This window comes from Xyrauchen texanus, chromosome 29, assembly GCF_025860055.1.
Source record: "Xyrauchen texanus isolate HMW12.3.18 chromosome 29, RBS_HiC_50CHRs, whole genome shotgun sequence".
Classification (NCBI taxonomy): Eukaryota; Metazoa; Chordata; class Actinopteri; order Cypriniformes; family Catostomidae; genus Xyrauchen; species Xyrauchen texanus.
This window is the reverse complement of record NC_068304.1, coordinates 2,078,106-2,090,785: the sequence shown is the minus strand read 5'-3', so window position 1 is coordinate 2,090,785 and position 12,680 is coordinate 2,078,106. Positions and strand designations below refer to the sequence as shown.

Below are 12,680 nucleotides of genomic sequence, written 5' to 3'. Positions count from 1 at the left end.
CTGCTTTGCTCCTCTTGTCACATCTAGTCTACTGTCTTGTACTTTGAGGGACTCTCTCAGCACTGCTCTTCAAACTATGGATTTGATCAACTGGTCTCTCAACGCAATTGACACCATCTTCTCGATGAGAAGCTTGGGTTCGGGGGAACCTGACTGCCCTGACGGAACGTTCGCAGCTGGCTACACGATGGACGCGTGGGAGAGGTGGCGGGTCGTGTGTCTGGCAGCTCTTTCCGTGGAGGACGTTGAAGATATCTACCTATTCGGTACCATGATAACAGGTCTTGATAACTGGCCAATTTCACTGGTTTACTATGTGACAATAAAGAACTACTACTACTACTACCTAATAAAGTGCTCGGTGAGTGTATGAATATAGCAGACACAACTAAATGCAACAGATAACATCTAGAGTGCATACTATAATGATATGACCATGTAAATTGTGTATGGGTATAAATTACTATCATTCTCATATGTCAGAATTTATTAGCGCTGGTGCAAATGTGTTATTATTGAGCTATTACAGATGTTGGAACTCATGTATTCAGATACAAGACAAAGGCAGGCCTAACACAGTCATAAAGCCTGACTGAGGCCCACAAACACAGTCATAAATCTTACTGATAAAAACCATGCCAAAATCAAACAAAGGGAGTACAAAACGGACTACAAAGCCCAAGAAGCCTTGCTCACTTTTGCAACAAATTCGCAACTCTTATTGGATGAGGCGTCAACAGAATGCCCCTTAACCACGATGTCATCGGGAGTAGAAATACCTTGGAGATCCTTCTGGCATTGCTTCCAGCAACTTTGGAGTTGACTCGAGTACTCTACTGTGACTCTAGTAACTTTGTGCATAGACGCAACTCATCGCTGCTCTCAGGTGTGGCCTTGTTGCACAAGGAAGTAACGTACGACTTGAAACTGTGGCCATAAAATATCTATCTCGCTGGACGAGTTGAGATTACTCTGTGTTCCACCGAAGACTCTAACTGATCCGAAGGAGACTGCCGAGAAATCTGCATATTCATCCGTTTGCCTGCAGAAGTGAAGAAAGAAGAATTCTCTTCCCTCTTCATTCAAGTCGAAGCCGCCAGCCCGCCGAGAATCAGCAGCCATACCGCCCGCCGACAGAGCGAGGAAACGGCCTCTCGTCATCAGCCTCGAGGAACCGAGTTAAAGGACAGATGAAAACACACATTCTACATGTGTCCTCCTGCGATCCAAGTAAGAGGTTAACATCTGGGCAGAAATAGAATATTTAGGCGTGTTATTTTTGTGTATCAAGGTTATTGCTTATACGGTTTACGGACCACCGAGTCTGCTTATTGTTGCAAATAATTCTCAAGTTATTAATGCAACATACGGTTATCACAAATTAGATTTTGCTGTGTTGTAATCCAACCACGTTGGCCTGTTGTGTATTTACGCTATAGCGGATGAGACCGGCACACTGTGTTTATCCATTAAAGGACCAAAGACCATTACTAGCCATTCACTGCGTCTCTGAGTGATAAACTAACAGTTGTCTTCTCTCCCACAATCTCGAAACTGGCTTCGGCGACGCCACTTTATTCTCTCTCTGTTGCAATAAATCGCACACACACACGATCCCTCACAAACATTTGGCTAGTAGATAACTTGATGATATAGCTAAGCTTTGTCCCCAAGTTATTGTAGAAGTGGAGACACGTGGTAAATGGGCAGACGCCATTAACTGGCTCGTCTCCGCCCACATTCGCGGCCATACTCTCGTTTGCACGTCACTCCTCACACACACCCTTACCTTCCTCTGATGTGTTATAGGCTTACTTTGGCTACCATATCTAATCAAGTCACTGTTTAGTTTGTAGTTGTAAGTCAGAAGTTTATTGAGTGCATTGTATTCATTATTAATTGATATTACTGCATCAATAAACTTTGTTATATTTCAAAGAGAAGTGTTTTGGTTTGTTTTGCATACACATGTGTCAAAGGCTGGCAGGGGATGCCAGTGTTTGGATTCAAGCCCTCATTGTTTCCTTTTGAATATTGATGTTCTCCAGACATCGATTTTCCTAAGAGAACAATCCAATATTGAGACTGCTATACTGTCTGGTTATTAGTCCCTGATTACAGGATGGTGCCCCGGCTATATTAATATTCTATTGATTTTGATAATTATTTGTTAAGATTGTTGAATTCGAAGGATCAATAAGCTAGAGTTAATTCTAATCAAGGTTACATTGATTTTAATAATTGATAATTATCTATGATAATTATTAATTATTGCTAATAACCAAACCCGCTCCTAAACGTAGAGTCCTACACAAAAAAATAAATGACTGGTCGTGAATAAGCTCAGAAGTTGAAGCGTTTTGTGTACGCTGTCGTGCTGTTACCTGTGGTAGTGCGCTGTTGAGCTGTCTCTGCAGTGAGTCTCTCTCATGGCTGACCTCGTGTAGTTTACTCTGCGTCAAACACAGATTCTCCTGTGTCTCTCTCAGTGTGTCAAGCAGTCTGTCTCTTTCCTCCAGCATGGAGACCATTAGAGACTCAAAGTGTCCCTCAGAGTCTGTCTGCACAGGAGAGCCGGAGCCCAGCACTCCGTTACTGCTGACCTCCGCCTCGCTGATGGTGGGCATCACCTCGCACATCATCTACAACCACAAACACCACACTGTTACAATCGTAACACATTCAAATAAAAAATAAAAAGCCTTTAACACAGAACACATTCTTGCTAGACAAAGCACAACAGAGTGGAACAGGGCATCAAGGAAGCTTTTTTTATAAATCTGACTGTTTCTTTATGCAGCCTCTTTATGCAACTCTCATCACTAGGTCAAAAATGTAAATAGAGCAACTATTTAAAAAGTAATAGAGACAGAATGCAAGAACGTATCCTGAGTCAATACCCCTTAGAAATTAATATGCGGTATATCAACGTTTGGAGCGAATAGTGAAGGGAAAGCAGTCAACAAGTGTCCAGTTTTAGAATTGGCTTCTTGATATGTGACAGATAGAGCCCTATACATTTTTTCTCCAAATTCCATTTTATTATTTCTCAAATTCAGTTTTTTTTTTTTTAACTATGAATTCTGTGTTTTGAAGTTTAATTACATTTATTATCAAAAGAGTGTCTAATCAAATTACCTTATAAAATTTAATTAAATAGAGAATTATTACTTTTCAACATACAGTACCATTGCATTATTTTTATCAAATGAAGATTTATTTTCTTGACACAGTCAATTTTGTCTTAGGTTAGTTAAGACAGTGGTTCTTAAAGTGTGGGGTGTGCTACATTTACACAGAGGAATTGTAAGGGGAAAGCGAAAGACTGCCCTATTCTCAATCTCATTCACTTTTATACATTAAAACATTTTGGACAATACACACAAGAAACAACGTGAGTCAGGTTCTTTTACTTTCCCCCTTTTTTTAATGGCCGTTACGGTCAAGCTCCTAGCATAAATGCACCACTAAGGTAGTCCATATGACCCGTGCATTATATTCAAAGTCTAATAAAGCCATACAATCCTTTTGAACTAAAACCTTCAAAACTATTGAACAGAAAACATTTGCCATTCTTACATTTTCAAAAACATCAATTAGTATGTTTTTTTAACTATTTAAATTACGGGGACACTTGAGATGTCCTCAATACTCGAAACTATGATCAGGAGTAAAGCGATTGGTTGAGGAAGACCAAAGTAACAACATCATAAACTTTTGTAAAAAAAGGCCACATACACACTACAACGTTTCGGGAGAAACAGCTGCATTTAAATGCGGGAGAGAATCCTACATTTCCCCTAAATGATTGACAAGGGACAATCATAGCAACGCTGCAGCATCTTCTTGCACCTGTGAACAAGAAACACGAATGCTTAACCCTTTTTTTACTTGCCATTTTTTAACAAAAAGATAATCCACCAGAAAATTATTATCCGGCAATATATAGTTAGATGCCGTCGACAGAATTGCCGTGTTTTATTCAGGTGCGTCACTTAACGCTCTCTCTGTACTGCAATGTACGGGTTTCCCAGGACCACATGACTGATAAGAGAACCTAAAGTGGAGAGAGAGACTGGAATATACAGTATGTATGACTGGATGAAGACGCATACCTCCGTTTGTGTGATTTACACCATAAGACGGGTAAGTGTCACACGGCATTAATCACGTCATTAACAACTGCAACTAAATTTGGTTGCAAGTTCACCTTATAGTGCTTAATCTTGTTCTGTACACACACAGTTCAACTGGACTCTGGAGCAGTGGAAATGTGATGAATCACATTTCTCTATCTGGAAGTCTCTATTTGGATGAGTCTGGGTTTAGCGAATGCCAGGAGAATGTTTCTTGCCTGACTGCATTGTGCCAACTGTAAAGAATGGTGGAGGAGGGATAATGTTATGGGGTTGTTTTTCTGGGGTTGGCCTAGGCCCTAGTTCCACCGAATTGAAATGTTAATGCCTCAGCTTACCAAGACATTTTGGAAGATTCTATGCTTCCAACTTTGTGGAAACAGTCTGGGGAAGGCCCTTTCTGTTCCAGCATGACTGTGCCCCAGTGCACAAAGCCATAAAGGCATGGTTGGATGAGTTTGGTGTGGAAGAACTTGACTGGCCTGCACAGAGCCCTGACCTCAACCCTATTGAACTCCTTTGGGATGAACTAGAATTGAGATTGTGAGCCAGGCCCTCTCATCCGTGTCTCACCTCACAAATGCTCTTCTGGAAAAATGGGCAAAAATTCCAACAGACACACTCCAAAATCTTGTAGAAAGCCTTCCCAGAAGAGTGGAAGCTTTTATAGCTGCAAAGGGCAACCAACTCGATATTAATGCTGAGATTATTTTCCGCACCTGCATTATAATTTACATCATGATATAATCCTTCCTCGTGATTGCACAGCGTGTTTTCATCAGCTGAATGGGAGACCAGAAACTATAAAAGTGTGACAAGACTTGCATTGAGCATAAAAGCCATTTGTACATCACAAGCCTATTTAGACCTTTTCTGTGAATCGCACCTGCAAAATCCTAAACATCTATTTTCAAGTTTAATGTGTATTTTGAAAAGATTTTGATTTTTGTACCTCAACTATAGGTTTGTTTTCTCTTTTAATCGTTTAATGTAATTTTGAGTGTGTGTTCATGGTTTAAGGATGGTGTACCTGTATGTGAAATCTCATGGATTAATGGAAAAGGTAGGATGCCATCTGTGAAGTCCGACGGAAGAGAAGCGGTGTGTTTACGCACGCGATTAACCGAAACTGAAGCGCCGCCTGCTCGTGATGCACGAATGGCTTGCACAAGTCTGTTGGTATCCTGCAGTCTTTTCATATTTTAACTTTTTGTTTAGCATCCTATTCAGCTCATGAAAACATGCTGCGAGCTTGAGGAAGGATTACATCAAGATGTAGATAGAAATGCAGGTGAGGAATTTATATTATTAAAATAGTCTAATCCATTCTAGCAGTTGCTGGCATGCCATTGATTACCCCTCTGAGTGCCATAGGTTGCCGACCCCTGGCCTATACATTACTTACATTATTAGCCTAATAGATATGTATAAAATGTAATTATAGAGTGCTGTCAACAATAAAATCCCAGCGAAGTGACCTTTGCAGGCATCATCAGCGCAGGTGAGAACACAGCCATGTGCACTGATCAGATGTTGGGGGATTGTGCGTTTTCATTCTAAAAATAATGGATATTTGAAATTTCTCAGGATCTAGTTTTGCCAGATTTTTTTTTATAATTTTTTTCCTGCATGTTTTAATGCTGAGATGCTTAGATCTTCTGAAAACGAATTTGTCGATGTTAAAAGTACACTAGCAGATAATAGATATGGAGTATATGCAGCAAAACCTGAAATTAGATTTTACTGGGTCCTTAACAAAGACTAAAAGGACACACCTCCAATGCAGCCAAAACAGATAAAAGGCTGACAAGTTGTAAATAAATGTAATGTGTAACTGTAACATTAATTTAAATTGCACTGAGTTTTGATTTGGAACTGTTTTTTAAATTAATATAAAGCTTGCTTTAAATGGCGGTGTTCTTACATGGCTGGAAAACAATATTTTTTTATTATCTAAGAGGGCTATGTATGATTTTATTTTTTTTTAATGACACAAAAGCAGAAATTACTATTTAATTAAGATATTGGAATTTGTTGAGCTGTAGAGGGCACTAAGAACACAGGTCAATGCAGACTGTCTGCCTTGTAGTTAAACCATTGAAAAGCTGTAACAAATTTAAGAGTAAAAAAAAAAAGGATGAAGTGAGCAAAATAGGCTTTACCTATTATTTTCTACAATATGAAATGTTTTATTTTATGATAAACAATTTAAGTTTTCTAAATTATTATTGCCTTTGCTTGAAAAGTGTGCTCTTGTAAGAAGTCTTAGCTGGGACAGACTTTAAGAATCACATCTGCTTTTAAACGTGTGTTTACGTTAAATAAACCAAACAGGTTTGATCTTACAGACCTGTTGCTTTGACAGAAACTCCAAGATGACTGGAAATCATGCTGTTGCCCTTGTATCGAAGGGTATGCAGAGTCCAGTATATCCCCATGTAGAATAGGAAATGGGGGCATGGTCTTCTGTTTATAAGAGTTTTGATTCAGGAGTCCCCATAACTGTTCTCAGGGACACTGGAGCGGCTCAGTCACTGTTGCAAGGAGAGTCCGCATATGGCTGAAAAAGCCTCAGTTTTGATTGAGTATTGAATATGGGTCAGCGCCCATAAATAAGGTCTACTTGAAATCCCATCTAGTCATAGGTAATGTCATTGTGAGTTTAGCCTACTGTTAGGTAATGAATGACCTAGAGGGAGATCAGGTCTTTGTATCAGTGCAGCCTCTTGTGAATTCCTTACGGTGGAAGCACTGAATAAATTATTTCCAGTCTTTCCGTTTGAGTTGTTACCCGGTTTAAACCAGTTGCCCTTTTTGAATTCCTCCCCAGTGTGTGAGGAACCCTTTTCTCGCATCTTGATTGAATGTGTTGGCACTTTGCCAAAGGCAAAAAAGATAATTAATCTCTCTTCATCATTACATTACATACATTACACAATGTGGAAACAGGGGACATGGTTCCTATAAAGCAGCATCCTTACCGGTTGTCCAAGCACAAACGTTTGGTGAAAAAGGAACTTGCTTGTATGGAGAGAATTTGAGCCATTGAGAAGGGTCAAAGTGACTGGAGCTCTCTTGTGTTACTTGTCCTGGATTCAGATGGAACTCACATGTTCTGCATTATAGAAAAACCAATCAAGTCACAAAGACAGATGCATTTCCCATACCTCACCTGGATGATTGCATTGATCGAATTGGTAACGCCCAGGTTGTTTCAAAGTTAGGTTTATTGAAGGGGTACTGGTAGGTGCCAGTAGGCCAGGAGAAAAGGCAATACCTAGCCATCCCAAGGTGTGAGACATATTTGATCTACCCTAGACCAAGGACTCAGAGTTAATGCAGGTGGTTGGGACTGTTCGTGCCAAACTTTGCAGTTATAGATCCTTTGACAAGGTTGTTGAGAAAATGTTTTCAGTATGGATTGGAGTCTTTGCTCAGATTAAGGCCTTTTTTGCATGTCCACCATTTTATTTAGCTCCAGATTTTGAAAAACCATTTCAAGCTGACTGCATCATTATTCAATTCATTATTTTCTGCAAGACGTGTTATTTTTGTGTAGGTTTTTTTTCTAAATGTATGTAATATTTCCTTTGAAAAGATCTTGAGTTTCTGGAGTAAAGTTTATAATAATATTCGTCAACAACATATCCGACTGAAATATGGCAAATTGTGAAATTGAGTATTACGGTGAGGTTGATTTAAAACCAAGTGTTATATACAAAGTAGTTGTTTTCATTTAAGAATGCATTTATTTCATTAACTGATTTTACAAAAATAGGCATTACAATAGTTATTTATTATGTTAACTGATTTGTGTTGGTTTTATTGTGTTGATAGTGTACAAAGATGTGGTATAACACCATTTGGATGTCATTAACATAACAGCTTTATATGGGTGAAAATTATTTACACTGATTCTAGAATTACAGTTATCAGTAATCAGTTCCATTACTGATTTTAATTGTTCATCTGTTTGGACCATTTTTCAATTACATGTTAAAATAGATAAATGTTTGTGTGAATTACGTAAAGACAGAAGATCAGATCAGTAACAGACAGAAGATCCAGTAACGGGGGGACTTCCGGTATGCCTTGTGGTGACTAGAAGTCGCTCCGTGAACATTTATTTGTTTTTTCAGCAGTATTATTTATTTTTGGTAATTGACCAATTGACTTTATTACACATTCACATAGAAGAATGCCAAAATCAGGAAAACAAGGGCGAAACATTGTAGAAATGCTGACTGACAAGGGGAGTGAGCAGACAGCTAATGTACAGCTCTAGTACAAGCAGAGGAAGAGATTATGCCAGCTTCATTAAAGGACTTAATTTCATCCATCATCACTACGGTCTGAATTTTTGTGTGAACTTTGTTCTGCCGTGTCCACACTACAAACGACCGTGTCATCTCAAGCCCAAAAGATCGGGGACATTGAAACCGCAATTACAGATTCAGATGGCCGTTTGACAGAGGTGGAGAAGATGTGTAACACACTGAAAGCAGAAAACACTTGAATCAAGCTTAAGCTGGACGACTTGTGAGAACCGTTCGCGGAGGCAAAACTTAAGGATTATTGGAATAACAGAGGGATAGGGGGCCAAAGTCTGGTTGCTTTTACTGCCTCATTCTTTACTGAACTATTTGGAGACAATGTCTTTAAGAGACCTCTGGAAATCGATCGGTCCCATCGTGTTGGTCAAAAATCTCAACAAAATGTATATCCTAGACACACGGTGGTCCGGCTCCACCATTACCAAACAAGAGAATTCATACTGACACTAAGTCATGAGAGGGGCTCTTTGGAGTTCAATGGAGTTCTTTGGTTGTTCATATTTTCCCGGACATGTCTGCTGAGGTGGCGAGACTTGGAGTTCAAAGACGTGAAAACTGCACTTAGCAACGCTGGCATCACCTATGGAATGTTGCATCCCGCCAGACTCTGCATCGATTTCCAAGGACAGCGTCATAAATTCCAGACTCTGCAGGCAGCGATGGACTTTGCTAGTTCTGTCATTAAGACTGCAACGAGCAAGGTTTGACGGATATGAACTGGGATAATCCAGACTTCTTTATAAAAAAAAAATTCAAAATTCCCAGACCTGATTTTTTACCAGTTGATCATGGAAGCTTGAATACTGCTCTAGACACGTCATCTCCCAAACCAGCTCTTTTGTCTCAGTCCTCCAAAACAATTAATTCCTTTTTGGAGTGGTATGGAATAACTGACATATGGCGCCATTTGAACACCACTTCTAAAATATTTTCTTTCTTTTCTCCAGTTCACCATACTTACTCACGTATCGATTATTTTATAATTGACAACAAACTTATTCCATTAGTAAAATCTTCCTCATATGATAGTATAGCCATCTCTGATCATGCCCCAGTAATTATTGAACTGGCCCTCCCTGGTGGTTGTACGATTTCTCGTGTTTGGAAAATGAATGTGTTACTCTTATCGGATGGCCGTTTTGTGGAGTTTATCTCTGAAAAGACTTTTCTTGAGGTTTTTTCTATTTCAAAATATTCCGGTATTTATACCAAAAGCAATCTTTAAATCATTTGATCGAGCGATTTCTGAATTTATTTGGAACGGGGGCCCAGTAAGAATCCAGAAAGTATCTCTTGTGCAACCCAAAAGATTAGGTGGATTTCCTTATTTATTATTGGGCAGCAAATATTCACAGCATTTTATTTTGGAGTCAGTCACATGTCAATGGGTTCCGGCATTGGTTGAAATGGAATGTGATTCTTGTACCCGAACTTCTTCACATGCTTTGTTATGTTCTTCGTTACCTATAAAATTTTCCCATTGTTCTTCCAACCCTTTAGTACTACATAGCCTATAAATTTGGCAACAATTTAGAAAACACTTAGGATTTCAGACAATGTCAGGTCTGTCTCCTATATACAAAAAAGCCTTCTTTTTATCTTCCATTTCAGTTGGAGCTTTTGCATTATGGTTTAGAAGGGGGATTGTAAATATTAACGATCTTTTCCATGAGAATACATTTGCAAATTTTTCATATCTATCAGAAAAATGTAATCTTCCGAAAACTCACTTCTTTCGGTATCTTCAGACCCATGAATTCATAAGAAATAGATTTTCCCATTTCCCTCATGCACCTCTTAAACAAGAGATAGATCCATTTTGGGAACAAATGTCTCTAAATGTACTGTCTCCAATATTTACAAACAATTTTTTTCATTTACTGCATTGTCAGACTCTTCACCCCTGTCTAAAATAAAACAGAGTTGGGAAACAGATCTCAACCACTCTTTTACAGATGAGGAATGTTCACAGGTTTTTTGTCGTGTAAATACCTCCTCTATTTGTGCTCGTCACTCACTAATACTTGTTAAGTTGTTACACAGAATGTACTGCACAAAAGCTAAACTGTTTAAAATTAGCCCGAATCTGTCGACAAGCTCCGGCCACTCTTTATCTATCTTTTTGTCTTTGTCCAGCATTGACCTCGTTCTGGACATCAAACTTCAAATCAATTTCTGACATTTTTGTTTTAGATGTTGATCTGTGCCCCCTTAGTTGCGCTATTTGGTCTAAATCCCGCAAAGGTGTCCATATCAGCTTTACAGTCAAATGCTCCAGATTTTACCTAATAATTGCTAAAAGGCTTATACTAATGAACTGGAAAAATCCTTCCTCACCCAGTTAATTTCACTCTGTTGCAGTTTATTCAAATTTAAATATTTTTATTTACAAATGCTTGGCAGAACTGAACAATTTCACAGGATTTGGTATCCTTTTAATTTTCCTATAAGTCATCATATTTGTATACCTCCCTCTGCGTTTGACCCTTGCTGTTCTTGTCCTCTCTCTCATCCCTAACTAATAAAGAAACAGAGAGTACATAAAAAAAGGGGGAAACATTTTATTTGGTTTTCCCACTAGTTGCCAGTGATTGTCTACAAAGTTTTTTTTTTTTTTTTGGTGTGGGTTTTATAAATTTTTTTTAAACGTTTAAATTTTTACTTGTTACTACACTGTATTAATGTTGTTAAAAATACAGGTACCAAGTCGGTACTGAAACAATATTGTCGAATAGTCGTTTGATCTCATTTAACATAAAATGAAATCATATTAAACTAATGACGCGCGAGAGCAGCACTGCAGTTCACGCCTGACAGAGGAGAGGAATAATTACAAAGATCACAGTCCAGATGCACTCTAAACTTTCACAGCTTCTTTTGTAGATCCCAAAAAAGGGAATTATTTATAAAAAAAAAATTAAATAAATTAAAAAAAAAAAATAAATAAAAAAAAAAAAAAGTACATTCAGAAGCGGTCTCGTTTTGAATAAGCGGAGCCGGAGCTCTTTAAAGGAAACATCCCGGCGTTACAAATGCAGTTATATTTAATGTGTTATAGCTTTATTAAAAAGTTCAAATAATATAGAAGCAGGTCATGTTAATAACTTTAAACTCAGAAACTGGCATTTCTCTGTGTGGCAAGTGCCTCTTCAATGAGCTGCGCGAATGTCCTGATCTAAGGGGGAGAGACTGAAACTGCACCCCGCTGAGAGAGACTCTGCCTCGGGGACGCTCATCCCTCGAGTGCGGACGCTTAATGCAGGTAGATTAGAACGCAATGGCTCGTGACTTATTTAATCATAATATACACTCACCTAAAGGATTATTAGGAACACCATACTAATACTGTGTTTGACCCCCTTTCGCCTTCAGAACTGCCTTATTTCTACGTGGCATTGATTCAACAAGGTGCTGAAAGCATTCTTTAGAAATGTTGGACCATATTGATAGGATAGCATTTTGCAGTTGATGGAGATTTGTGGGATGCACATCCAGGGCACGAAGCTCCCGTTCCACCACATCCCAAAGATGCTCTATTGGGTTGAGATCTGGTGACTGTGGGGGCCATTTTAGTACAGTGAACTCATTGTCATGTTCAAGAAACCAATTTGAAATGATTCAAGCTTTGTGACATGGTGCATTATCCTGCTGGAAGTAGCCATCAGAGGATGGGTACATGGTGGCCATAAAGGGATGGACATGGTCAGAAACAATGCTCAGGTAGGCCGTGGCATTTAAACGATGCCCAATTGGTACTAAGGGCTTAAAGTGTGCCAAGAAAACATCCCCCACACCATTACACCACCACCACCAGCCTGCACAGTGGTAACAAGGCATGATGGATCCATGTTCTCATTCTGTTTACGCCAAATTCTGACTCTACCATCTGAATGTCTCAACAGAAATCGAGACTCATCAGACCAGGCAACATTTTTCCAGTCTTCAACTGTCCAATTTTGGTGAGCTCTTGCAAATTGTAGCCTCTTTTTCCTATTTGAAGTGGAGATGAGTGGTACCCGGTGGGGTCTTCTGCTGTTGTAGCCCATTCGCCTCAAGGTTGTGCATGTTGTGGCTTCACAAATGGTTTGCTGCATACCTCGGTTGTAACGAGTGGTTATTTCAGGCAAAGTTGCTCTTCTATCAGCTTGAATCAGTCGGCCCATTCTCCTCTGACCTCTAGCATCAACAAGGCATTTTCGCCCACAGGACT

General features: G+C 39.1%; 1 protein-coding gene across 9 annotated transcripts in view; it reads right to left on the bottom strand.

Moving 5' to 3' along the window:
- Positions 1 to 12,680, bottom strand: part of ppfia1 (PTPRF interacting protein alpha 1) — a 108,401-nt gene that overhangs the window by 85,801 nt on the left and 9,920 nt on the right. For all 9 annotated transcript variants that reach the window (XM_052097797.1, XM_052097800.1, XM_052097799.1 and 6 more), the window contains exon 2: positions 2,385 to 2,642. In XM_052097797.1, coding sequence (XP_051953757.1) covers positions 2,385 to 2,642 — 258 coding nt within the window. The remainder of the gene's footprint in view (positions 1 to 2,384; positions 2,643 to 12,680) is intronic.